The sequence below is a fragment of the Chlorocebus sabaeus genome, chromosome 12 (genome assembly GCF_047675955.1).
Source record: "Chlorocebus sabaeus isolate Y175 chromosome 12, mChlSab1.0.hap1, whole genome shotgun sequence".
In the NCBI taxonomy this organism is placed as follows: Eukaryota; Metazoa; Chordata; class Mammalia; order Primates; family Cercopithecidae; genus Chlorocebus; species Chlorocebus sabaeus.
The window spans coordinates 79,322,414-79,349,950 of NC_132915.1; the positions used below are offsets into that span (position 1 = coordinate 79,322,414).

Here is a 27,537-nt window from a genome sequence, read left to right on the forward strand (position 1 = left end):
CCTCTCAGATATTTCCTAGCTCAGATGTTCTATTATTCTAAAAAACAACTCACATATCAATAGCATTTAATAGTTTTCAAAGGTTAGAGTGGCTAAGAACCAGCTCTTGAGTTGGCCTGCCTGGGTTCCAATCAGCCTTTGACATTTACTGTGAGACCTTGAAGAGGTCACTTAACCTGTCCAAGACTGTGCTCCCTCATGCCTACAACTGGGATAATGACAGCATCTATATAGGGCTCTTGTGAGAACTACCTAAGGTGATATCCTTTAAAGTCCGTGGCACACGGTAAGTGCTCATGAAAGCTTTCCTTTCCTATTAGTTTCCCATTTTATCTGGTTTCCTTTTCTATGCCTCTCCTCTGGCTGCTCTGTAAGAAACCTTTCTCGCACCCGTAACAGTGGTTTTCACATGACGGTCTATCTAGTCTAGGGTGCCCTGGGGGCCAGTGAGGGAAGATTGAAGAGGCTGGGCTGAGGACCCCACTGGCTCCATCGCAGGTCACACAGCAGACCTGCTTTCATCTGTTCTGTATTTTAGAATTCTGCAAATGATTTGATTAAAAAGAAGGGTTTCCTACTTGAATTTCCTACTTGAGGAAGTGTATAGACAAAAATGAAGGAAACGTATACACACTAAAACGCAACCCTAAAATGCATATGTTCTCCGTTTCTTACGCTGTTATCCAACCCTACCCTCCAAAGACAAGGCCTCGGATGCACAGCAGGGGGCCAGTGGTTCCGGTTGGGTCTCTCCTCTGGAATAGCGTGTGCATCAAAACAGGTGCTGATCTTGTCAAAAGTACTAGTATCTGGGTCCCATCCTGGTGCGGCCGATCCACTAGCTTTGGGCAGGGCCTTGATTTAATAAACTTCCCAGGTGATCTCCGTACAAGTGGTCGGAGGGTCACCCTTTCAGAAACACAGGTTGGTGACAGAGTGGGTATTTATCTCTAATGCCTTTGAAAACTTTTCAAAAAGTTGAACACTTTTCAAGGGAAATCACTGCGGGATTCCCATATGTAAAGCACACCTCGAACTGGAGCCACCTGCGTGAAGGAGGCTTCCCCGAACACCGGAAACACCAGCCTTTGCGTTTTCCTCAATGAGAGCCCACAGCGCCTCCTTGTGGACTATCTGATACACTGGAACCAGTTCTCGCGGGGCTGAAGGACGGTCGTCACCTGGATGCATCGCCCAGGACCTGCACTTGTCAACCAAGGTGGGCTTGTCTCTTTATGCTACCTGATACCCCCATAAGCTTTGTCTGCGTTTGGGCTGAGATTTTCCTGCAATACGCTCCCTCCCCGCAACACTTAATCCTATCCACCCCTTTATTAATCCCACATCTCACTCCAGGGATCTCCTGGAGTCCTCTAACCTCCAGTTGCTGCAGAACGTACATTATGTATAACAACATCTTACCCTGTCTTGGTCTTCAGCTGTTTCTGGGACACATATCTCCTCAAATGCACTAACATTAGATTGTCAACTCCTTGGGGACAGAAACACCCCTCTCCTTCCCTCATCAGGTTCCTGATCCAGGGGAAATACCCAAGACACATTCGCTAAATCAATAAACAAATGACTTTGCACCACTTTTCTTGTACTCTCTAATACCAAAAAACCGATATGCACTGTGACTGGCTTTTAAGTTCCTCCTTGTTTCAATTTTGGAGTGTGTAAAAATATGAATGAGCTTTACTGCTCAAAATGTGAACTATTTTGAAAGGCAAAGCAGAGAAGATAACTTCTATATTTCCTTCTTCTTCTTCTTCTTCTTCTTTTTTTTTCTTTTTTTTGAGATGGAGTCTTGCTCTGTCGCCCAGGCTGATCTTGGCTTACTGCAACCTCCACCTCCCAGGTTCAAGCGATTCCCCTGCCTCAGCCTCCCAAGTAGCTAGGATTACAGGTGCCCGCCACCACGCGTGGCTAATTTTTGTATTTTTAGTAGAGACCGGGTTTCACCATGCTGGCCAAGCTGGTCTTGAACTCCTGACCTCAGGTGATCCACTCGCCTCGGCCTCCCAAAGTGCTGGGATTACAGGCGTGAGCCAACGTGCCCAGCCTACATTTTCTTCTTTTTAACCAAAAGCGTGAACAGCCTCCTGTAGGTCACTGAAAAATAGGGCTATTTCCCTTTGTAGAATACTCAGTAATATATCTATTAGTTTTACCCAAGTAATTATATTGTTACTACCCTTTTATCCAGACTTCATTTCCATAAGGTACATAATTTTTGTTTTATATTGTGTCAAGATGATTAATGAAAAATTTTAAATGGCTGGTTGTGGTGGCTCATGCCTGTAATCGTAGCACTTTGGGGGGCCAAGGCAGGTGGCTTGCTTCAGCCCAGGAGTTTGAGACCAGTCTGGGCAACATGGCAAAATTGCATCTCTACAAAAGAATAATACAAAACAAATTTGCGAGGAGTGGTGGTGCATACCTATAGTCCCAGCTGCTCGGGAGGCTGAGGTAGGAGGATCACTTGAGCCTGGGAGGTGGAGGCTACAGTGAGCCAAGATGGCACCACTGCACTCCAACCTGGGTGACAGAGACCCTGTCTCTAAATAAAGAAATACATTAATTAATTCCCTGCTGATTGTTTTGAGGGGGGGGGGAAGCCAGTCACTTTTACTTTCTGGCTTGTGGATTTTTGCTTTCTACGCTGTTCAATACACAATGCTTTAATGTATTTTCCCATGCATCATAAAATCAACCTTTCACTCACAGCTCTCTGCTTTGCATTCCTTCGTTCTCAACATTCCTATTACTCAAGTCTTCCTGAATTACTCTGCAGTCACACACATTTCACAAATGTCCAGGTTTTGCTTCTTTTTCCTTTATGTGGTTTTCTAACAAATAATGCATTGTTGATTTCTGTTCTTGAGTCCCATGTGAGACTCTCTTCCTGAATTTATGAACCCAGACTGTTGTTATTTCTAATGATGATCTATTTTCTTTTGTTGCCCTATTTTATGCTTTTTGGTGTTCTTTTATTCAAGGAATTACTCTGTTTTCTTCTACTTTTAAATAAATCTGGGAGATGGGCTGGGTGTGGTGGTTCACGCCTGTAACTTCAGCATTTTGGAAGGCCGAGGCGGGAGGACTGCTTGGGTCCAGGAGTTCACGACCGGCCTGGGCAACATAGTGAGACCCTATCTCTATTTTAAACAACAACAACAACAACAACAACAACAACAACAACAACATATTTAAAAAATAAAAATAAGAAAATAAATTTGGAAGATGAACACATTCTATTTTAATTCTGTTAGTAATCAGTAAAACTGGCTTAAAAGCTGAGTCTCCTTTGGTTCCCTTTTGTTTTATAAAAAATGTCTGTGTGTACCTTTGTCAACAGCCTGAATCCTAGGGATCACAGGTTCCCCTGGGGAAGACGGGCATTTGAGTTTGGTTTCTTGTGTTTATAGGGTTCTGGGCAAACTGGGAGGGCAAGACACTATGCCCTCATGGGATGACACTAATTGCTCCAAATTCCAGTGCACGGCTGGGGGTGGTTAGAGAGCTGGCTCCTTCACCCACCCTGGGCTGCTCACCCACAACTGCCTCTCCACTGCCTTCTACTGCTGGGAGTTTTGAGCTTTTGTGTTGGCAGCTAAATACGCTCAGAGTCCCTCCTCCTCAGTTTCTGGCATGTTTCTCCATGACTACCAAATGTTACTAGAATAAGAGGGTGAGACAGAGTTCAGTGAGGGTGGCCACCCTGATCCCTGCTTGCTGCTCCGAGCCTGAGGTGGGGCTGCCTGCTGTACTCTGTTATCCATGACAAGCATAGGCCTCGCCCTGTCAGTCCTCATAGAGACTCAGTTGACTGTTTTTGGTTTGCGAAACACACAATCATCTCGGCCGAGGAAACGAGGGCTTGTGTCTCTGCCTCATTTCCTCTGCTGCTCAGAGGCAGGGACAGCCTCACAGGCGACACGGCAGTGGCCCAGGCCTTGGGATTCAGCCTCCAGAGGGTCTTACCTCAAACTGGATCAGCACCGTCCCGCTTTCGAGGCCCTTCTTTAGTTGTGCCATGGACCCCTCCAAAGTGTCCCCACCCTCTGGACACACGGGGAAAATGGCCTCGGGGAAAAGCTGGTTCAGTTCATCTTCAGACTTGAAGTCAGCAAATGAGCGGACAGCTGTAATGTACAAGACAGGGCATCTGACTTGTGCAGCAACACCTGGGTTTATCAGTTTTCCTCAAACAAATCACACCTATGACACCTGAATGCAGATGGTTGAAAACATCTTATTAAATGATTAAGCTACACGGTAATCATTTGCACCAAAGATACTACTTCTAGGTGAATGATTCAATATGTGTTAATTACATAAAATGACATACTAATCTTCCTGGTTAGTTTTAAATAATGGTGTTCAGCACCCAGAGGTTTTTGTCAAAGGTAAAGGAAAGGGAAAGAATGTTTTTTTAAAAAGCATATTGTCTCTGCTTGCTCTTTCTGACCTGGTTATTCTTCTACCCATCCCGACTCCCCCTTCTTTCTCAGGTTTTTTCATTTACTTCCCCAAACTGGGCATTTCCCCAGGCATGAGGGTGAGGTCAAAGGCTTTCCCTGTGACACCATTATTCCTGAGAGCACAATCCCTAACTCAGGGCCATTTCTATGTGGGAGGCTCCCACGTAAATATTGCAGTCCTAGCATCTCTTCTGTGCTTCAGCCCTACCTCTTTAGTGCACATTCTCCCTTCATGTTAAATTCAATACAGGTGAAAGCAAAGCTAGGACCCCCCCCCACCCCACCTCCCACCTTGCACAGGTGGGGATCCGGAGAGATCCAATAAGGCCTCACGGAGGAGGAAGGGTCAGAGCTGGTCCTGGTGGCTCTGGACTGAGAGTTGTAGTGGGAGCAGAGCCGAGGCAGGAGCGCAGCAGTGTGGGGTGTGAGCCACACGTGCGAGGAAGGCAGAGACACAGGGCCAGGGCTTTGCAGACACAACCTTCATTTACTTTCAGTATTTTACAGCTGTGCAGGGTGTTCAAGGAACTTGATGTAATTTTATAACAACAACTATAAAGACAACAGTGTGATGCTCAGTAGAGGCTGTCCTTCAAACCTCTGCTCCCATCAGGCAGCAATGCAGGTACTTTCCAGTCTAAGTGCCATTGATTGATTGATTGATTGCTTGATTGAGATGGAGTCTCGCTCTGTCACCCAGGCTGGAGTGCAGTGGCATGATCTTAGCCCACTGTAACCTCCACTTCCTGGATTCAAGTGATTCTCCTGCCTCAGCCTCCTGAGTAGCTGGGACTATACCCACACGGCACCACACCCAGCTATTGTATTTTTGGTAGAGATGGGGTTTCACCATGTTGGTCAAGTTGGTCTCGAACTCCTGACCTTGGGTGATACAACTGCCTCGGCCTTCTAAAGTGCTGAGATTACAGGTGTGAGCCACTGTGCCCAGCCCCAAGTGTCATTTAATCTTCACAACAACCCTGTGAAGTCGGGACCACTGCTGTCCTCCTCCACACCTGAGCCAGCTGAACCACAGAATGGTTATGTAACTCCTGCAAGGTCCCTAGCCCACAGAGGCAGAGTGAGGAATCACCTGAGACAGGCCCTGCTCTCCTCACTGCCTCCCCGACAAAATCAAACATGCATGAATAAAATATCACCCGATCATTTGGGAAGGGGCTGAAAATGCAAATGTCTGCAGGGTCGTGCCGCTTAGAGACTGTGTGACGTGGGCTGCGTTGGGCCTGGGAGGAATTGGGAGCCAGGGGCTCATGTCCTGTATAAAGAGGGTGGGTGGGCGCTGCCTCTCTCCAGAAGACTGGCCACATGGGGACAGGCTCATGTGGGCAGATCTTCACATTTTTCAAGTGAGAAGCCAAACATTGGGTTATTACCTGAAGATTCTTGATTTTCAAATGTTGGCTACAAACTCAACATTTTCAAGAGCAGATAAAGGGCTGGAACAGACGTGGCTTTGCTAGAGCAGTGTCCCTATGGCTCCGCCCCCCAGGTGGCCATTACCTCTCCTCCTGATCACCAGGGCCAGCTCCCGTGAGTGGGACTCCCGGCTGGCTTTGATGAACATCACCACTTGGTCATGGGTGTGTTCTGAGATGTCCCGGCCATTGATTAACACGATTTGATCCCCTTCGTTCAGCTTAGGAATGCAGGTGTCCGCCTGGGTGGAGGGGAAAAGCGAGTTTCTCCTGTTACCATAACACAGTCCTCGGGGGAAGAACGCTGACTCGCTCTGCTCCCAGACACCTGAGACCACGATCAAGTTTGCCTTCTCTCCCTCGGGTAGTACTGTCATTGTTTTTATAATACATCTACTGCTATGTGGACATGGTAGTTGGTTGCACGATATAAAGAAGTACTGCTCAGAATATAAGTTATAAAACATTTCAGAATAAGGCTATAAAAACTGCTGACGCCATTCCTCTGTGGTAGTCAACCTTCACTTATTATAATATAACTATACCATTTCCAGCCTTTTGTTTCCTAGATGTACTGTTAGGAAATGATTTGCCAGCTAGAGGTGAGTATTCATCTGTCTTGCAAAGGTGAAAGCTTTTGTAAGCTTCACAGCAGAGGCAAAAACCATTATGGAGAGAAGTAAGGTACTGAACAGCACAGGAAAGAAAGCCTTCTGAATTTACAGAAACCATAAACAGTAACAAAAGTTAAATGACAAGAGCTTAAGGACTACTTCAGAGTAATCCCAACATGGTTCACTGTAAGGAGGCACAGTGACTCCTACTGCTTTAAAAAAACAGATGATTAAAAGGTAACTATGGAGCCAGGTGAGGTGGCACACATCTGTGGTCCCAGCTACTTGGGAGGCTGAGGCAGGAGGATCGCTTGAGCCTAGTTTGAGGCTGCAGTGATCGCACCATTGCATTCCAGCCTGGGCAACAGAGCGAGACCCTGTCTCTCAAAAAAGAAGAGAAAGGTTAACTATGGAAAGTGATGAACATGTTAATTTGTTTGACTGCAGTACTATATGTATAACAAGACATCATGTTGTATACCTTGAGTATGCACAACAAAAAAATTAAAGGAAAAAATTACTTATCATTATTTTAAAAACAATCAAATAAATTTATTTTATTTTATTTTTGAGACAGAGTCTCACTCTGTCACCCAGACTGGACTGCAGCAGCATGATCTCAGCTCACTGCAACCTCTGCCTCCTGGGTTCAAGGAATTCTCCTGCCTCAGCCTCCCAAGTAGCTGGGATCACACCTGTGCGCCACCATGCCCAGATACTTTTTGTATTTTTTGTAGAGACGGGGTTTCACCCTGTTGGCCAGCCAGGCTGGTCTCAAACTCTTGGCCTCAAGTGATTTACCCGCCTCGGCCTCCCAAAGTGCTGGGATTACAGGTGTGAGCCACTATGTCTGGCCTAAAAACAATAAAATAAATTTGAAAGAAAAACAAAGCAAATGCTCTTCTTAGGAGGCCTAAACAGAGGATGAGAGGGGCACTGGTGGAAAGATGGTGAGAAGAGGCACAGGGCCCACGTGCCCACTAAGAGTGAGCAGAACAGCAGACTGCCTGAGTTTCCTTCTCTTGAAAAGGACTTCCGAAAATTTAATGTGCATACCAGCCACTCAAGGCTCTTGTTAAAAATGCAGATTCCGGTTCAGCAGGCCTAAGCTGGGGCCAGAGAGCCTGCATTTCTAATGAGGTCCCAGCTAACACGGGTGCTATGGCTTCAAAGAGCACAGTGAGCAGCAAGGTTCTAGAAAACATGGTGTATCTAAGCAGGTTCTTTGCTCTGGCAAAAAAAGAAATGGGACACAGAAACAGAAACCTGTTAGAATTAGGGGAGAACAAACACGAGGAATAACATGGAATGTATTTACTTACAGGTGACTCTGGGTTGATCCTTGATACCACAAGAGGCATCTTTTGATCCACTCCTCCCTGTAAACATTTTAAAGTTAAAAACAAACAAACAAACACTGGAGTAGCTCACAGCATCAACAACATGGAGGTACCAATAAATGTGAGTCTCTGGCACAGCGAGGCTTCAAACTTCACTATGGCTGATTAGAATTACACGTCATTTCAGAAATATGGAACAAATTCCTGACCCCTCGATCCAGCGGGCTGACCAGGACTCTGTTCAGAAGCCTCCCTCTGCTATTCCCACAGTTCATGAACTAAAAGATGCACTCAGAGCAAGCTCCTCCTTAAAAATGCAGACGCCCCCAGGAGAGGGACTCCACAGTATGTCTTCCGAGTGCTGCTAGAAAAGGGGGCTTTCAGCAGAGGTGAACAAGGCCTGGGAAAGGGGCGCACCCTGTGAGCGCATCTGGCTGTGAGCGCTGGTCCTCAACACAGCTGCTGGGGCAGATGAGGGTGTGCACGATGGCAGCTGGGGGGTAGGGGACCACCTGCCCTCACTTTGTCCTAGAGTAGGGGTGAGTACACGTTTCCTGTAGGGCCAGAGAGGCTTTGTGGGAGTGAGGGCTCTGATGCAACTGCTCAACTCTGCAGTCATTAACCCACCAGTAAACAAATAGGTGTGGCTGTTACCAAAAAAACTAGTTACAGAAACAGATGGGATTTGGCCTATGAGTTTAGTTTGCAGATCCTGCTTAAACGTGCCTGGAGGAGAGTGGTGGCCCTGCAGGTTGAACTTGAATTGTTTTCTCTTATCAGCTTCAGCAATGCTGAGGGGTTCTCTTAATAGCATTCCTAAAGTGGGTAGATCTGTTTGCCAAGTGTGTGCCCTCATCTCTTGGAACCTCAGTATTCATTTGCAAAATGGGTTTAAAAATACTGACCTTACCACTTATTATCAGAACTTAAGAAGGTGCTATGAATCTAGTGCATAGCCAATGCCAGGCACAGAACCGGCACTTGGCCTTTGACAGCTGTTAAGGCCACATTAAAAAAAACCTTTCAATTCTAGGCTGGGCACAGTGGTTCACACCTGTAATCCCAGCACTTTGGAAGGCCAAACCGAGTAGATTGCTTGAGGCCAGGAGTTTGAGACCAACTTGGACAACATGGTGAAACTCCATCTCTACAAAAAATATGAAAAATATTAGCTGGGTATAGTGGTGCATTCTGATAGCCCTAGCTGAGGTGGGAGGATCATCGAGCCTGGGGAGGTCGGTGCTGCAGTGAGCTGCGATCGTGCCACTGCACTCTAGGTTTGGGCAATAGAGTGAGTTTTTTCTCAAAAAAAAAAAAAAGAAAAAAAGAAAAAAAAGAAAAGCCAAAAAACTCAAACTAAACAAAAACAAAAAAACTCCCCAACTCTCAATTCTGAGGGTTGAATCAATTTCCTTATGCAACTCAGGAATGCAGCACATTTCTAATGCAAATTAAAAACTCATCGAAAGATTGCTTCACAGCACAAAACTTCCTTTACAAATACACAACGTACCTTAAGATTAAATCCAAATTTTCCATCTTCATCTGGTGTGATACGGATCAAGACTAAGTAGCCGTCACCATTATCATTCTGGAAAACGTTTGAAAGTGGTCATTTACATCACATTTCCCTCCAGCAGTTGGTGATAAGATATTTTCATTTAGTCAGAGCTACTCAGCTGCCCACAAGGGGTCTGGAAGCCCTGGCCGGGTGGGTCACCCGGCTGCCTGCGCTCGCTCACCTTGTCACAGTAGTACTGGCTGGTATCCTCGGTGGAGCCCCCTTTGGTCACCCTGTGGAAGTCATCTAAGAACTGCTGATCAACGCCGTCAGGTGAGCAGGAGCCTGGAGCATTTGAAGACGGAGACACAGAACTGGATGACTTCTGGGTCCGGTAGCTTTGTGCTGGATTGTTCTCAGATAGACTCCTTCATCATGGGGAATGAGGAGACATTAATAACTGGGTTACTGTTTTATTAGAGCAAACACTGCTGACTGTAGGGGCCTGGCACCTGGGGGCTATATGTTTCCCTGGAGCCTCAGCTGCACGGGTTGTCAGCAGGATTTGAGTACACTCAGGGCGCACTGACCACCCCTGCCCACATCTGGCCTAGACATTGTCACGTAGTTTTGGGGAAAAGTGATAGGAGGCAGGGTGGATCTGGAAACTGCTGAAAACTCTGCTCCCTTCCCTGCTGCTTTAGAAGGGTGAAAGGGAGATGTGTCCAGTTACTCTGGTGGTATCATTACTGAACGAGGCTCTGCCAGGCAAGCTCATGCAGATGCACGGCTCATCCCTTCTGAAAGCTTTTTTCCTTCTGTCTAATTTCTGTGGATGGTTCTGCTTCATAGGACTCTTGCCTGCTCTAAGGAAACGGGACTGTTGTTGATGTGCATTCAGGAGAATTTATATTATTCCTAGTTGGCATGATTTGCCTGTGACATCCATGAACTGCCACGCTGAGATGTTTCATTTTCCTCTATCTAACATAGTTTCTTCTGTATCGTGGAGCTGCAATGTTCAGTATGGTAGCCACTAGTCACATGTGGCTACTCAAATTTAAATAAGTTAAGACAAGAAACCAGCCACACCTCACAGGCTCACTAGCCACACGCGGCCAGTGGCTCCTGTATGAGACAGTGCAGTGAGAGAACATTCCACCACGGCAGGAAGTCCTGCTGGACAGCGCTGTCTTAGAGAGTTACAGATGATGAGAACTGAACAGACCTTTGTGGTCACTGTTCTAACTCCCAGTTCACAGGTGAAGAAACTGAGGTCAGGAGGGGCTGAGTAACTCGCCCAGGGTCACGGGGCTTTCTCTTCACTTAGCAGACAGAAGCCTGACCGATGTGCGTCCTGAGCCTTTCTTCCCTCTCCAGGCCATGCAGAGCCCACTCCCAAGACCCCCATTTCTAACCCCTCAGGGTCACAGGGATTAACCAACCCTGCTGTCACTGTAGAGGACAGGACCCTTGAGTCTCTGCATCACCCACACCAGCCCCTTCCGGAGTCACAGGCCCAGCACAGATACCTTACAGGGCTGATGAATGTGGGGCTCTCCTACATTCTAAGACTCTGCCCTACCCTAACCTCATCCAAAGTGAAGTGAGGGGAGAAGCGCAGAGACCAAGTCATTCAGTGAAACCCAGACAAAAGACAGCTGCTACCGCCTCTTTCTCGACCTTTATTTCAATCCCTTATCCATGGATTTTTCATAAAATTGGTGATTCTCTTTCTCCTAGTGAGTTTATACGAGCTTAATTTAAATATAAAATCTGTATCATATTCACACAGAATGATTCATAATCACAATCTATTTGAATAAAATATTCAGTGACAGACCAATGAAGAAACACAGCTATACGTAGGACAAGAGTCTGGCCTTATGGTGTCCAAGTGGCTGGTTGGGGGTAAGGTGTTATGGATGGGAAGACATTTCAGAGAGAGAATATTTTGCAATTGAAGTTGTACACAAGTTTTCAGATTGAAAAAGAATGACTTTCAATGATGTAAAAGCGAGTTTTAAAAAATTCCCCCCAAATACGGCATTTTTGCTAGGTTTCACTGTTTACAAGAGCATCACCTAGTGGCAGAAAGGGCAACTGCTTGGCAGTTACAAAACAAGTTAAAAGGGTATTTCCAGTTCTCGTTCTGTCTGTCTCTGTCTCTGCCTCTGTCTCTCTCTCTCTCTCCCTCCCCACACCCCCCGATCCATTTTTTTTTCTTTTGAGACAGGGTAATGCTCTGTTGCCCAGGCTGGAGTGCCGTTTCGTGACCACAGCTCACTGCAGCCTTGATCTCCTGACTCAAGAGATCTTCCTATCTTGGTCTCTTGAGTAGCTGGGACCACAGGCATTCACCATGTCCAACTAACTTTGATTTTTTTTTTTTTGAGATGGAGTCTCACTCTGTCACCAGGTTGGAATGCAGTGGTGCAATCTCGGCTCACTGCAACCTCCACCTCCCGGGTTCAAGTGATTCTCCAGCCTCAGCCTCCTGAGTAACTGGGACTATAGGTGCCCGCCACCATGCTCGGCTAATTTTTTATATTTTCAGTAGAGACGGGGTTTTACCATGTTGGCCAGGATGGTCTCGATCTCTTGACCTCGTGATCCACCCACCTTGGCCTCCCAAAGTGCTGGGATTACAGGCGTGAGCCATGGTGCCTGGCCTTTTAAAAATTGTTTGTAGACACAGGGTCTCACTATGTTGCCTAGGCTGGTCTAGAACTCCTGGTCTCAAGCAATCCTCCTGCACTGGCCTCCCTAAGTGCTGGGATTACAGGTGTGAGCCACCATCCCCAGCCCTATTTTTCTTTCTTGATTTAAAACTCAGTGGTCTGTCTAAACCAGCCCATGGTATTAAATGACCACAGTACTACTACTATTACTACTGCTGCTAGTACTAATACTATATTCCAAGTCATTTTATGCCCCAACCTATTTTTCTTTTTCTTTTTCTTTTTCGAGAGAGAGTCTCACTCTGTCGCTCAAGCTGGAGTGCAGTGGCGCAGTCTCGGCTCACTGCAAACTCCACTCCTGGGTTCACGCCATTCTCCTGCCTCAGCCTCCTGTGTAGCTGGGACTACAGGCGCCCGCCACCATGCCCGGCTAATTTTTTTTTTTTTTTGTATTTTTTGTATTTTTAGTAGAGACAGGGTTTCGCCATGTTAGTCAGAATGGTCTCAATCTCCTGATCTTGTGATCTGCCTGCCTCGGCCTCCCAAAGTGCTGGGATTACAGGCGTGAGCCACCGCACCTGGCCTGCCCTAACCTATTTTCTAAGCAGGGTTGGAGGGGTTACTCTCAGTCATTTATTTCAACAAGTGGCTGATTTTTGGCCTGCTCAACTGTGTACACAGGTGCTCTGCTGCAGGGCGTGGTGATGTTCTGTTCAGTGTGCAAGATGGACAGACAGACAAGGAAGAGGACATCAAATGAAGAGATACAATGAGTATATGGCAGCTGGCCACAGCACAGGGTGGCCAGGGGTGAAGGCACCAAAGCCCTAGCGTCTCCTCCGTTGCTGGGGAGAATGCAGTGTGACTGAGGAGCGCAGGGGAGCCGCCCTATCACAAGTGGAGTGAAGAAAGGGACAGGATGAGGGATGCAAGAAGACGGTGAGGGTGGGACGGAGCCAATGACTAGCGGGAGGAAGGAGCAGGAGAGGTTTGACCCTGAGGCAGGATGAGGGGACACCGTGGAGGAGCCAGTGTGGGACTGACCACACCCTGGTTCTTGGGGAGAAAGGGGCAGAGACAGAGAAATGTGAGACAGAGACTCACCATCAGTCAGACAAACAAGTATTCACCCTCCAGAAAACACATGCTTCTGAACTGTAAAGACAGCAGGCATCAGAAAGAAACACACCCATGAAAGAAACACTCCCTAAGAAGCTCTCCCGAAACCATGGAGAATTACAAAGACCTCCCCAGCCCCCGCCTGTGAAAGGGGGCAAAGTCCTGCTCTCAGATTGCAGTGTGAAGGAACAGGGGCCCTGTTTTGGGAGCTTCTCAAGGTCAGGAGACTCTTGTGCTCTTTCTGTTCCTCTCCTAGTGCTCGGAACACAGGACCAGGCACACAGGGAGTGCTCAACTGAAATGCTGAGTGAATGAAGAATAAAACTTCTTGGCAAGGTACCAAGAGGATCGCCCGAGGTGACTGGGTGAGTTACACTAAAAGAGCAAGGAATTTACTCAGAAATCTGGAAGCTCAGGTGCAAAGAGAAGGCGGGTTAAATGGTTCTCAGCATCTGCAAGATCAGAGCTTCTGAGAATGTGCTGTGCACACAAATCAACTGGGGTCCTGCTGAATGCAGAGTATGATATGGTGGGCCTGTGCGGGTCTGAGACTCTGCATTCGACCAGCTCTCAGGTGCTGCAGCTGCTGGCCTGTGGCCACAGCTGGAATAGCATGGCGCTAGAGGAACGCATACCAGTTCCCCCAGAGGGCAATTTCTTCTGAATAAAATTCCTGGAGAAATGTCCCACATGGCTCCTTACATAAGGGTCCTTGAGTGACAGAAAGAAGACTGTCTTCCCATACACATTGTTATGACATGGAGACAGTCTCCACAGGAAACAACTCATCTGGGGCTGTAATAAATGCCAAGGGCACAAGATCAAAGTGGCAGAAGGGACATGGTTCAGGTATGGTGCTTTCTGAGCTCGCAATCTTTCCTGCTGGAACAACAGATCATGAATCTGACTAGGCTTCCCCTACAGATATCAGACACCTCATTGGCAAGAAAGCACTTGCTAAACCTCAGTCAATTCATCCCTGAATCCTCTGAGGGGAATTTCTGATTGACAGATGTCCTGCAGGGGCACCTACCACATAGTCCTGCTCACAGGTGACAGTTACGAAACTTGTCAAAGTAAATATGTTTGAGTTCTTGGGGTACAGATAAATATGGCGTGATGTTGCTCATGTGATATGGACACATGATGTGGAAGTGGCAGAGGGGGCATCCCATTGTGAAAACTTAGGAGTTTATATCCCGGGGTCCCATCCAGTTTCATCTAATCATTTGTCCACCCATCCGTCTGTCCGTCTGTCCGTCCACCCACCCACCCATCCATCCATCCATCCACCCACCCACCCATCCACCCACCCATCCATCCATCCATCCAGTCATTGAATGTCTATTAAATGCCAAATACCCATGTCAGGTTTTAAGGAAGGAGAGGTGAATAGGGCACTATCCCTGCCCTCAAAGAATTCATTGTCCACAGAAGAAGAAATACAATTAACCAAGTAATAATATTATCATGCTACAGTGGAGATGCTCAGATGTCTAGGGTACCGTGTGAGGCCAGGAGAGGCTTCCTGGAGCAGGTGCACTTGAGCTTGAGTTTGAAAGATGAATTAATAGGAGATTGAACAGATAGTTAAGTGGGAAAAAGAGGGCATTCTGGCAAAACATTGATAATAACAAACAAACAAAAGCAGCAGCACAGGTAAAGGCAGGAAATGTTGAAAAAGCAGATAAAAGGTATTTAAGCAGGGAGTGACATTCTTGGATGTGTATTTCAGAATGATAAATTTGCTATTCTTGTGAAGCATGGTGTGGAAGGAGGTGACACCAAAGACGGGGACGGTTTGGATACGACTGAGCTAGACTGTGCAAGAGATGATGGTGGCTGCACGGGGCAGTGCAGTGGGGATGGGGGAGGAATCAAATACAAGAGATGTCTGGGAGGTAGAATCAACAAGATGAGAAATGGCATAAGGACAGTGAAAGAAAAGGAGGAGTGAGGGATGACTGATGTTTCCAATAGGTGCAAACCGGGTAGTATTGAAACAATGGCCTCTCCTCACCAAAACACAGGAACAGCCATGAGCTGGACACCAACATGAATAGCTGAGACTGGATCATGCTGGGTTTCAGGTGTTTTAGACGTCCACATGCAAGTGGGCCCAAATAAGAAGGCAAGGTTCACGGAAAAGGGACATAAACACTCTGAACAAAACCCTGTCCCTGCCTGGTGTCCTCTGAGAGGGACATGTAGAATGGTATGTAGATCCTTCCTCCACATTCAGATCTGGTGCCACCCTCTAGAAGGGCTCACCTACACTTGGAGAATGGTGGTTATGAGGGTGATGGGTGGAAAGTGACTACACTGGAATTGTGTAGCTGAAGGAACAGTAACCAAGGCTGGCAGGTGGAACTGGGAACAGACACCATCTGTGTTGTCCTGAGAGTTCAAGGCAGGAAGCTTGATGCTGGGTCAGTGTCAAGGAGGCTTCCAGCACAGCTTGGGAAGAACGGTGGGCACCTGGGTTGTCTAATGACAGAGCACACTGCCACACTATAAGGGACTCTCCATTGCTGGCAGGGAGCTCAGGCCTGGGGGGACCCACAGTAGCGTCGGGGGAATTCCTACTGCCGCCAAAGCTGAAGAAGGGGAATCCCCTAGGTTCCCGCCAGTGAACAGAAGTTTTTATTTTTATTTTTGAGACAAGGTCTCACTCCAATGCCAAACTTGGAGTGCAGTGGTGCGACCACAGCTCACTGCAGCCTCGACCTCCCGGGCTCAAATGTTTCACTCACCTCAGCCTCCCGAGTAGCTAGGACAACAGGCAGACAACATTGTGCCCAGCTAATTTTTGTATGTTTCGTAGAAATGGGGTTTTGCCATGTTGCCCAGGCTGGTTTTGAACTCTTAGGATCAAGCAATCTGCCCAGTATGACCTCCCGAAGTATTGGGATTAGAGGCGTGAGCCACTACGCCTGGCCGGCACGGAATTTTTGAAATAAAAAGCCATGGCTGCCCCACATCCCATGCAAGAAGGCAGGCTCTAAGGAAAGAGTCAAACAAACAGCAAAAAGTTATGCAGGCATGAAGCCCCATCCACTCGGAGGGTGTCATGCTGGTGACCCATCGAGACAACTATGATAAAACAGTGACCGGAAAGTTTCTCTAGTACAACTCTGAACTTCTCTACAAAGTGTTTCCCCCAGTTTCTGTTCTGCATGTCTCTTTCTTCAGGGAACATCCTCTCCCTTTCATCTTGGTGGAGACTGGTAGGTTTTTCATTTCTGCCATGAAGGAAACTTACTTCTCTGCAGAATTTGGTCTTCACTTGGAAGCAGGGAAAGGAACACACAATGGCTGATAGAACCTTGGGAGCAACAAAAGAGTGCAGCCTACTTGGGCACAAAGCAAACTGCCAAGGATTCGTAACTATAATCATCAACTTTGCTGTGCTGCTATAAATATGGAACAAACCAGCAAGTGACTCATCCGCTAAGATGGCACTCAGGCAGCCTGAGCTGCGCCACTCTGGGTTTACAGCCAAATCTAACCGCTCTTTTTCTTTCTTTCTCTCTTTCTTCTCTTTTAAATGAGTACGGAACATCACACTTAATTCTTCTTCTTAAAAGGAACCCTCCTCGCTGTCTGTGGTATTATTCATCTGATTTCTCTGACAGAATGCTTCTTTTTGCCTCTTAACACAAATCTGCTGTATAAAACATGTCAAACATTTCTTAAACATTTTGCAAATACTCACAGAAACGAACGAACAGGTTTTTTCCTCTCACCAAGTACAGACCAGTCTGTACTTCTTACCCGGGGCAATGGGGGTCCCCAGACCCTCAGGAGGGTCAGCCTCCTCTGAAGACCCAGCACGAAGTGGCTTCCCACCAGCAGGAAGAGGTCTCCTACCTAACAGAGGTGGTAGGGGCTGCTTTTCTAGCTGCTCACCCCACTTGCAGAGGACAGTCACTAACTTGACCGCCTGACATGTCTATTGTCAGTACACCTGGCAAAACCCTGCAAGGAAGCCTGCCTTTGAACCACCGTTATTTGCTATTCTTAACATTTAGGTGCAAGGTAAGAAGTGCCCCAAGATGACACATTTTACAAGGTCTCAAGAAGGGGTTTCAAGAAGAATCACTGTGCAATGTGTAGGAACGAGCAGGGCCAGAAATCACTTACATCAAACAGTGCTTGAGGGAGCGAATTTTAAATCTTATTTAATTTTAATGAACAGAAATGTAAATAGTCCTATGGAGCTGGTGGCTCCTATATTGGACTATAAAGGTCTAGATGCTCCGTGATGGGACTGCAGACCACAGGAGGAAAATCTGATGTAGGACACATACTGTTCCCTAAGCCCCCCTTCTCCTTTCACCAAAGCGACAGAGCCCTGGAGTGTGGCAGCGCAGGCTGATAATGTGCTATTTGCCCAGCTGGCCTGGAGGCTCCTGAAACAACTTCTCTAATTTGCTCTGGCGTTCCCCTCAATGACCAGCCGAGGATGTAGAAAGGGTACCCCTGGACTCGGGAATGAATGCAAGCCCTCTAAAGCATCCACATGTCATTGGACAGAATGCATCCCTCCCCACCTGGCACTGATTGCATAAAGACACAGAGGGTGCTGGGCTGTGAGGGCGCTCAGAGGCTACCCACCCACCCCATGCCACAGATGAGCAGCTGGGTGAGTGGTGTGGAGCACCCAGACTGCAAGCAAGGTGATGATTCCAAACCTACTCCCACATGAATTCTGTTTGAAAAATGCACTTTTCACTTGTAGATATTCTAGGAGTTCACTCCCCTTTAAATGAATGATGCAATAAACGTGTTAGTCTAGATGCGTGCTGCTGGCAACACTTTCTGCAATGATGGGAATGGGCTGTATCTGTGCTGTCCAAGATGGAGGCCACCACTCCTGTGTGGTTGTCAAGCACTTCAGAGGAGGCTCGTGTGACCGAGGAACTGAATGCTTACATTTTTATTATTTTAATTAATTTAAATCTGAATAGACACCTGCAGCTGGTGGATGCTATACTGGACAGCAAAGGTCTAGATGCTGTAAAATTCTGTGATGGGACTGCAAACCACTGCAGGAAGCTCTGACGTGGCAGGCTTGAGTGGGTTTCCCAGAACCCTTGAACAGTTCCCTAAACCGTTTTCTCCTTTTGCCAAAGCTACAGAGCCCCACTGCAGACTCAATACGGCTCTAGTCACACATGCCTGCACTCCTGCCTTGTATTTATAGATGTGCTTGTGATTTGAAAAGCTACAAAGTCACACAAAGGAACTCACAATCATCCACTGTATCCCTGACAAAGGGGCAGCAGGCTGCAAGTTGGAACAAGAGATAGTAACCATTTAGCAAAAGCATCATCCAGGCTCAGGCCACAAGGAAAGAATGAACACAGGGATTATTTAACCAGAGGTGTTAAGAACACAGATAAACTGGAAACCATGTTTGCTCTGGGTAAGGACAGAGGAGAGGTAGCAGCCTCACACATAAATGGGAAGGAGATTTGCAATTTACCTGCGAATGCGTGGAGTACAATCAGAATGCATTTGATGCTTTCAGCCTACTAGCTACAGTGGTGAAAAATGTATAGATTGACTAAAGTGCCTGCTTGCTAATCCTCGGCTGTTAGGGGGGCATTATCTTTCTGTATTTTAGACTTAGTATGAGGCTTAACAGAATAGATGCCCGATGACTATGGTTGACTTCCTAACAGCTGATCCTTTACTATCATGCTTTAACCTAATTTATAATCTATGCCTTCCCTACTTAAAAAAAATGATTTGCGAGTTGACCCCAAAATGTATAGATATGTAACTACGAATCCATTAAAATAAGACAACAACAACAAAAAAGACCTATATAACAAAGGCAAAGGAGGAAGGGAAAGTACTACATAAGAAATCTGGGCTGAGGAAAGTTAATACAATGAGCCTAATGTGCAGCTCCGAACTCCCTGGTAACCAAGGCAAAAAGGGAAACAAATGGGTTAAATGTATCCTATTGAAAAACAAAAGCACTCAACCAGTCTTTCAGGACAGACATTTTTTCTGGCCTTGAGCTATGAGGGAACTCTGTCACATGGCGGGAGGCGGGGGGAAAGGCGGGGCGGGAGGGGGGGTGGGGAAGTAGGACATAAAAATTCAACAAAAATTTGTAAAAGAAAATTAGAGATATTCTAACATGTTTGTTTCTTTATACTAACTATTAATTGAAACCAAAACCCCTCAGAACCCTGTTGTTCAGAGAAGGTTTTTAGAAGCAAGCATATTTCCAATGATTTGAAATCATGTGAAGGTAAAACTTTATTAATCTAGGAAAATCAGAGTTAACATGTCCCTAGAGTCTGTACCTGTAGAATACGGAATGATTTAAACAGGGCTTTGCTCGTGAGCTGGAGAGGAGACTAATTCAAGAGACTAACATGTACTTAGCGAGTAGAAAGTCTTTGTTGTGGACAAAAAGAAGTACAAGCTGTAGACCCCAGGCACACAGACTGTCTTCCGGGTGAAAAGGTAGAGTCTGATTTATGTTCTTATCCTGGCAGAGGGCACCCTTGGGAGCTGGCTGCAGGCACCAGCTCTTGGTTCCTCTCAAATGGCAATCTGGACCTGAGCAAATTCTGCAACAGCCAAAAAGCAGATACCCAGAAATAAAACAACACAAGTTTCTTACTCTTGGTGCAGGCTTCGGTTCTGAGAAACTTCAGAATCGCTGTCTTGGGGGGCCAGAGAGCCCTTGTACGTGTAAAACACATCTTCCGTTTCCGTGATGTAGGTCATTTCATTTGCAAGGTTATCTGCAGAAGAGTGGCGTGGCTTTCGAATTTCGTGCCGGAGCCGAGGACTTCGCCTGAGTGGGAAAAACGTTGAGTGCAAAGTGTTCAAAGCAAATTCCACTTAAAAATTTAATTAGACACCAGTGAACCTCGTGTCCTGACCTTTCTAAGGATGCCTTCCTTGGTGGAGGCTGACATTCAGAGCCAGTTAACTCATTACTACCCCAGCAGAAGGCACCAAGGGTGACACCAGTCCCTAACGCTCTCAGTCAAGTGGTAGCTCCCAGAACAGTAGCCTCAGCTGTATAAACAGGCAGAATTAGATGGGTTTATGCCCTTTGGGAAGTGACGGGTATTGACTTAAGGGTAAGTTATTCTTCCAGGAGGACTCCAGCTCTCAAGACATAAATAGGCCATAAGGACTGCTATTCAGAGATTTCTTCTGATTAATTTGAACAATGCAAACAAAAGGTTTAGAAGCCAAACTACATTTCTCAGCAAAACTCCAACCTTACTGCAGCAACATCCCTTCATGTGAATTTCACTTGATCCAAGAGAAAATGTTTGCTTTTTAAGATATATCCCTTATTAAACTCGTTTATATGCATTAGATGGGCATATAAGCACTGGCCTGTCCTCCAACAGCGGCAGTAGGCATGTGACCTTGGGCAAGGCACGTCACCTCTCTGGGCCTTGGCTGTACTTACCTGCTCCTGAGAATGAATCCAATGAGGCTGTGTTCTCAGGGCATCCAGTGTGGCACCTGGGCGTCAGCTCCTGCAGCGTGGGATCCCAGGCTGCCGAGCTTTCTAAGTTCTATTTTCCCTCACAGTTTTTCCATCTTCCCTTTCTTTGTTAGCCATTTCTCCTCAGGACTGTCAGGGCCTCCATGATTTGCAATCCCCCTGGGCCTGGATAATCAATAATGCTGTGTCCAAAGCAGAAGTAAAAAGGCTCTTGTGACTCCTCAGGAGAGGACCTATAAATAACTACAAGAGCTCCAGGCCACGAGTGTGGCAACATCTAACCCCGCTGTTCCCCTGGATCCCGTCCTGGGCTCTCTGGGCCCCTGGCATTGCTGCCAATGAGATTTTCAGATAAATTAAGCTGCTGTATTATAGCATAAATTTACCTCTTTAGAATGAGGTATCTAAATGTTGGAAACCAAGAAGCAAATCTATTCAGTTATGTCCTGATTTCTAACACTAAATACTGTCATTGTCCCTTCCCAGAGCATTAGGCTCCCAGTGAAGAGTCCTTCCCTAGCAGGCCCAGCACAGCATCTCCTCTGTCTGCCTGTCTCCCAGTTTCTCTTAGGCTTAGCAGATCCTGGCTCAGGTATTTACAGCCACACTCTTACTCCAGTGTGGAGCTGGGGGCAATGTTTCCTTGCTAGGTTTCCCCTTCTGGCCCCTAGCCTTTTTGGAGGCATTCACAAAAATGGTGTGATGTCTTTGGGGACCATTATAATAAGATAATGATAATTCCACCTGACTCTTTTAAAAGCTTACTACGTACTTGTACATTATTATTTCATTTGCGGTAGTTTTTATAATCTTTTTAAGAGATGGGGAAACTGAGGCTACAGAGGTAAAGAGACTTGTTAATTAACAGAAGGGCCAAAATCTGAGTTTAGGTCTTTCGGCTACAAACCCAGTGCCCTGACCACCTATTTCCTTTTAAGCTGAGCTCATTCTTTTAAGTTGGCTGGCTACTTCCTGATGTGCATTTGCTTCTGCTGCTGAAGGTCATACATCCTTACATCATTTACATCACGTACCTGCATGAGTTTTCCCCAACGTTTATTTTGTGGGATATTAATGGAAAACATGAATTAAGGAAAGTCAACCATACTTCTTTATCACAGGACATCTCAGAGTGTTTAATATGCTAATGTGTGCTGTGATTCCAAAGGAGGCCTTTCAGCAGGCTAGAGTTTCCCAAATTATTTAGATCTAGTAAGTTTTTTAAAAAGAGCATCTCAGCATTATACACGATGGAAAACATTTAGCTACACTTGTGTACTTCATGAAAACAGTTACTTCTGCCAAGAGCCTAAAATGCAAATGTAAACTCTGATTGTAGGTCATCTATCTTTAGGACTTTATAAGTTGAGTTTTTATTTTTAAAAGAGATAAAGTGTCTACTGTTGGGTAGTACAAAAAAAAAGGAGGACATACCAGTTGGGAGTAATGGGAGGGGAACGAGAAGGCAGACTCTTGGTTTCTAAGTGCTCCACTGATAAGGATCTCCGCATGGCTGGGTTCCACACCATCCCGCCAATCACCTTTTTGCAATATTGGTTATTTACCGACCTGAAAAACCAGATGCAGGTTCACTTTCTACACTGACATGTTCAACAGGAAAGAAATTACTGCATGTGTGAAACAGTCTACACATGCTTCTTGTCTGACGGATGGCAGGTTAACGCCAAAGTTATGGGGAGTAGAGGGAGACAGCTCAAAAGCGATTCCTGTCTGTCCTGGAATTTCCTTATGTGATTTCTTTTCTTCTGGTGAAAATCCTTTCTTGTCTTCACTACTCAAGCAACAAAGCTGTTTCCAGAATATAACCAAACCTAACCAGATTAGAAGGAATTCCAGGATCACACAGAAATAACAGCTCAAGTGATTTCAAGGAATTCTTATTTTATTCACACTGGCCTAAGTAAAAATATTAACCACCTTTTCAGGTGCTCTTCATCATCCTAGCCGGCAGGAGCTGTCACCATAAATCACTGGTAACTCTTCAAGAGAGAAACTGAAAATGTGCTTAGAAAGTAGCTTCAAGCTGGGCACAGTGGTTCATGCCTGTAATCCCAGCATTTTGGGAGGCTGAGGTGGGTGGATCACTTGAGGTCAGGAGTTCAAGACCAGCCTGGCCAACATGGCAAAACCCTATCTCTACTAAAAATACAAAAATTAGTCAGGTGTAGAGGCACATGCCTGTAATTCCAGCTACTTGGGAGGCTGAGGCATGAGAACCCCTTGAATCCCCGAGACAGAGGTTGCAGTGAGCAAAGATCGCACTACTGCACTCCAGTCTGGGAAACAGAGTAAGACTCTGTCTCAAAAAAAAAAAAAAAAAAAAAGGAAATACAGTTTCAAGCTATGTTCTTTGAAATGTGCTACCCTGAAGGTTACTTCTGAATTTTATTTATACCTAGAGAATTTAAATCTTAGCGATCTAGACCCCTCAGAGAATGAATTATTTGAGAGAATAAAGCATGAAGCCTGTCACCCTGTTAAAGGGACAACTTTGGTTCTGGCATCTCTAAATTTTAAACTAGGTTTTAATGTCTTATGAAAACATTCTACGTATTTCCTTGTGGTGTGACATCAACCAACCAACAAAACAAAACAGAACAAAGAACAAACAAAAGAACGTAAACAATATGAAACGCCCTGTAGCACATCATGTACTAATTCACATTAAGAAATGCTGTTGTCACCCTGACCAAATGCTCACAACAGCATCACTGGGAGACTCTTTCCTCTGAGGCAGGCCTACATCAGAAACCACACTGCCAGTGATGAAGAGCACAGGATCAAAACAAGGGAAGCAAGCTGCCCGACTCCAAGGTTTAATGTGTCATGGGTTATTAATAGGGACTCTGAAAAAAAAAGTGTTCCATTGTCCCATAAGCTTGGAAAATAACCCAACAAATTTCTTTTTATGTGGAACCTTTCAGAAGGCCCGATAAGCAGATGTGTAGCTGTATCTCTAGGGGCTGGGCAAGTCATGTGACCCTTCTAAGCCTCAGTTTCCTCATCTGTAAAATGGAGGTAATGAGACTTGAAATTCACCAGTATGCTGACGCTGGCACAGGTAGTAAAAGAACTGCTGACTTGTCCTCCCAAGCCATCCTCCCAACCCAAATGATCCCCTGTGGCAGATTAAAGATGACTGAAGTTCTTTGAGTCTTGCATCTGGGTTGGCTTGTGACTGCTTTCAGCAACAGAGTTGCTGTGCCAGTGCCAGGTCTCACCCTTAAGAAGGCTGAATGGTTCTGCCTTTGGCTCCTGGAACCCTGAGTGTCCATGTAAGAAATTCAACTACCCTTCTGGAGCATCCAGATGGGGATGCTAAGGAGTCCAGGTGAGTCCAGCCTTCCAACCATTCCATCCAGACACCAGGTATGCAAGAAAAGTTATCTTGGATCCTCTGGCCACATTCACTGAGAAATCCCAATCTATACTACACAGAGTAGAAGAGGCATCTAGCCAAGCCCTTCTGGGATTCCTGACTCACAAAATCATGAGATATAATAGAATGGGTGTTGCTTTCAGTCACCAAAATAGGGGTATTTTCTTGTGCCACAATACAAGACCAGAACCCAGCCCTGCTGGCATTGGATGCATGCAGATGACAAAGCTTTGCAGATGAAGAAATAGAAGCAACAAATTAAAGCTCAAGTGACAGAGGCAGGATTTGAACCCAGGTAGCTCAGCAACAGAGGGCATGCTTTCAATTGCCTCCCCATTCCTTCTCTCATCTGGCCTGAGGATCAGGTCCAATCTAAGTCAATGATATAATCCAATAAGTTATTTTCATGGCTTGTTCAACAGTAGAGCTACTGAATGTATAAAAATACTAAACAGTATTATAAGAGCTAAAAACTTAATATATTCGCTCTTGGTTCATCAGAAGCTGAGAGAGAGTATTTAGCACCATAAATAAAATCACTGATACTAAAAAAAAGTTAGCTACTTATTCAGTCTACAAGTTTCCTAATGATTATTAATGTATTAGGAAAGTAACTTGAACAGTCTGATGCAGTTCCACATATCAGATAGATAATGGCTCAGACATGGGTCTCATTTTTAGTAATAGCCACATCAACAACAAATCACGAAAACAATTTTGAAAAACCAACAAATGATTTAGAAATTATGGCTGGGCACGGTGGCTCACACCTGTTGTCCCAGCACTTTGGGAGGCTGAGGCAGGCGAACCACCTGAGGTCAGGAGTTCGAGACCAGCCTGCCTAATGTGGTGAAACCCCATCTCTACCAAAAATGCAAAAATCAGCTGGGCGTGGTGGTGGGCACCTGTAATTCCAGCTACTTGGGAGGCTGAGGTAGGAGAATTCCTTGAACCCAGGAGACAGGTTGCAGTGAGCTGAGATCATGCCACTGCATTCCAGCCTGGGCGACAGAGTGAGACTGTCTCAAAAAAACAAAACAAAACAACAACAAAAAAAACAAGTAAGAATAGGCTGGGCACAGTGGCTCATGCCTATAATCCCAGAGCTTTGGGAGGCCGAGGTGGGTGGATCACCTGAGGTCAGGAGTTCGAGACCAGGCTGGTCAACATGGTGAAACCCTGTCTCCACTAAAAGTACAAAAATCAGCCAGGCGTGGTGGTGTGCTCCTGTAATCCTAGCTACTTAGGAGGCTGAGGCAAAAGAATCGCTTGAACCCGGGAGGTGGAGGTTGCAGGGAGCCAAGATGGCACCACTGCACTCCAGCATGGGTGACAGAGTAAGACTCCATTTCCAAAAAAAAAAGAAAAAAGAAATTATAAGAATAAATTGACAATTTATGCTACCTCTTATACTTAGAGGGTAGTCTTAAAGCAAAGAAAACAAAAATACAAACTGCATGGTTATTTCATTTAGAGAATAAATTTATTATAATTAAAATTTTTAAATGTATGTATGAATTATATAAATAAATTTATATCCATTTCTTTTACTGTACTAGTCATTTTATTTAGAGACTAAATTTTAATCTAAATTAGAATTTAAAAATATATGTATTATATATATTTATACATAAACATCTATAAATTTACATCCATTTCTTTTCCTGTACTAGTCATTAAATATTTTGAATATCATTCCTGTGGATAATAGTACCTATCTCATAGGAGAGTTGTAAGAGTCAAATATAATTATGTGCTCAGCACAAAGTAAATGCCCAGTAATTATCAACTGTGATTACTACTGTTATTTTGTAATTATTATAGGCAATATATCCCAAAGTCACCTGACTCTGGAAATGTTTTTCTATTCCTTCATTCATTTTTATAGAGCATCTTATGGAATTAATGTTCTGTGGGAGAGGCTAGCGTGGTGGCATCAGGCTGGGATAGCCCAATATGCTGGCACCAGGAGACACACAGAGCCACTGCTCCATTTCCTTTATTATGTCATATTGCAGGGTACAGCTGCCATCTGACTGCTTGGAAGTGCTGAGTTCACAGAGTTGAGGGGAGAGAAACAAACGCTGGGAACACGAGATGTCCCTCAGACACTGCTGACCCCAGGAGACTTTTAGTCATGGTCCAGAGACCCAATGCCTGGGGCCCCTGGGCTATAGGTTTCCTCCTCCGCCCAATAATGTCCTCTATTCACTGGTGAACAGGATGCATTTACATCTCAGCCTAGTGTGGATACAGTCTTTACAGCACACTCACTTTTTGGTGTTCCGAGAGCCCATAGTCCAGTACTGAGACAGAACATTCTTTTCCTGAGGTAGTAGCTTCTTTGCCTGAAAGAACGTATGGTGCTCAACACAGGATTTCCACAAGTTTTTGCAAGATCGGTAATTCAGCATGTTGAAGGCCACAATATGTTCCCTGGATTCAGCCTGGGAGGAAAAACAGTCAAGATTTCACCCACACAGACATAGGAGCAGGGACTTGCAAGCATTTAACCCACATTGGTGAAATGAGGTAAGATGCAACAGACAGCAGAAAACTAGTTTCAAAATGCCTTGGCCACAAACCAGTGTTACCGGAATATTCAAGAGCATGATTTGTTAACCGTCTTTATGAATATGGTAATAGAGATGACCAGGATCTATTCTTTGTCATCATCTGTGCTCCTCCACGAATGCTTTTATTTCAAATCTGTTTACATTTCTAGGCTGGATGTATTTGGAGCAACCAGATAAAAATCGTCTGATACACTCCTTTTAAATTTTAGCTCTGGGAACATCTCTCTCCTGAAGGAATACTCTTTCATCTATCAGACAACAGCAAGTTTATAACATTTTGGGTTTTTCTCTATTTGCTTTGCACAAAGCACAGAGTTGAATCCAGTGCTCATATATAATAATCATTTTAATCATTTGCTTTGCCTGCATTCTGCATGAGTTTAGGTTTTCTGTTTTCATGTTCAATTGCCATCTTATGCATTTTTGTGCCACCCTGAATCTTGCACTGGGGGGGCCAGGAGACCCAGATTCCAGTCCTAGTTGCTCTGAGCTTTTGTGTCCTCGTTCCTAAGAGTTCACTGCTCTGTGAGGTCATTTTAAGCACATATTACCTTTGAAAAATTGGGAAATGGACACAGTGACAGTAAGTGAAAATCATGCAGCATAAAAAGATGGAGTGTAGTGTTGTGGAAAGAGCAGGTGTCTCGGATTCGTAATGATCTGGTTCAAATTCCAGCTCCCCCGACTCACTAGCGGTGGGAGCCTCAGTTTCCTCACCTCTAAGTTCTACATCTCTGTATGGATGAGCAAATGGACAGTGCCATGGACTTTGCTTATGAGATATGCACACCTACCAAGCCATCGTGCAGTTTCAACACATCATGGGAGGGAACTGACCTTGCTGACATTCACTGCTACTTAGCGGTGGGCTCTCTGCCAGGTGCTTTG

At 45.5% G+C, this 27,537-nt stretch overlaps 1 protein-coding gene across 4 annotated transcripts in view; it reads right to left on the reverse strand.

Annotated features, from left to right (window-relative positions):
* PTPN3 (protein tyrosine phosphatase non-receptor type 3) overlaps positions 1 to 27,537 on the reverse strand; it is a 122,154-nt gene that overhangs the window by 24,838 nt on the left and 69,779 nt on the right. For 3 of the 4 annotated variants that reach the window (XM_007968467.3, XM_007968470.3, XM_073021826.1), the window contains 8 exons: positions 26,348 to 26,520; positions 22,108 to 22,242; positions 19,825 to 20,001; positions 9,620 to 9,806; positions 9,391 to 9,468; positions 7,860 to 7,916; positions 6,009 to 6,165; positions 3,988 to 4,148 (listed from right to left, as the gene is read on the reverse strand). In XM_007968467.3, the coding sequence (XP_007966658.2) occupies positions 3,988 to 4,148; positions 6,009 to 6,165; positions 7,860 to 7,916; positions 9,391 to 9,468; positions 9,620 to 9,806; positions 19,825 to 20,001; positions 22,108 to 22,242; positions 26,348 to 26,520 (1,125 nt within the window). The remainder of the gene's footprint in view (positions 1 to 3,987; positions 4,149 to 6,008; positions 6,166 to 7,859; positions 7,917 to 9,390; positions 9,469 to 9,619; positions 9,807 to 19,824; positions 20,002 to 22,107; positions 22,243 to 26,347; positions 26,521 to 27,537) is intronic. The other variant, XM_007968469.3, reaches the window with a different exon arrangement.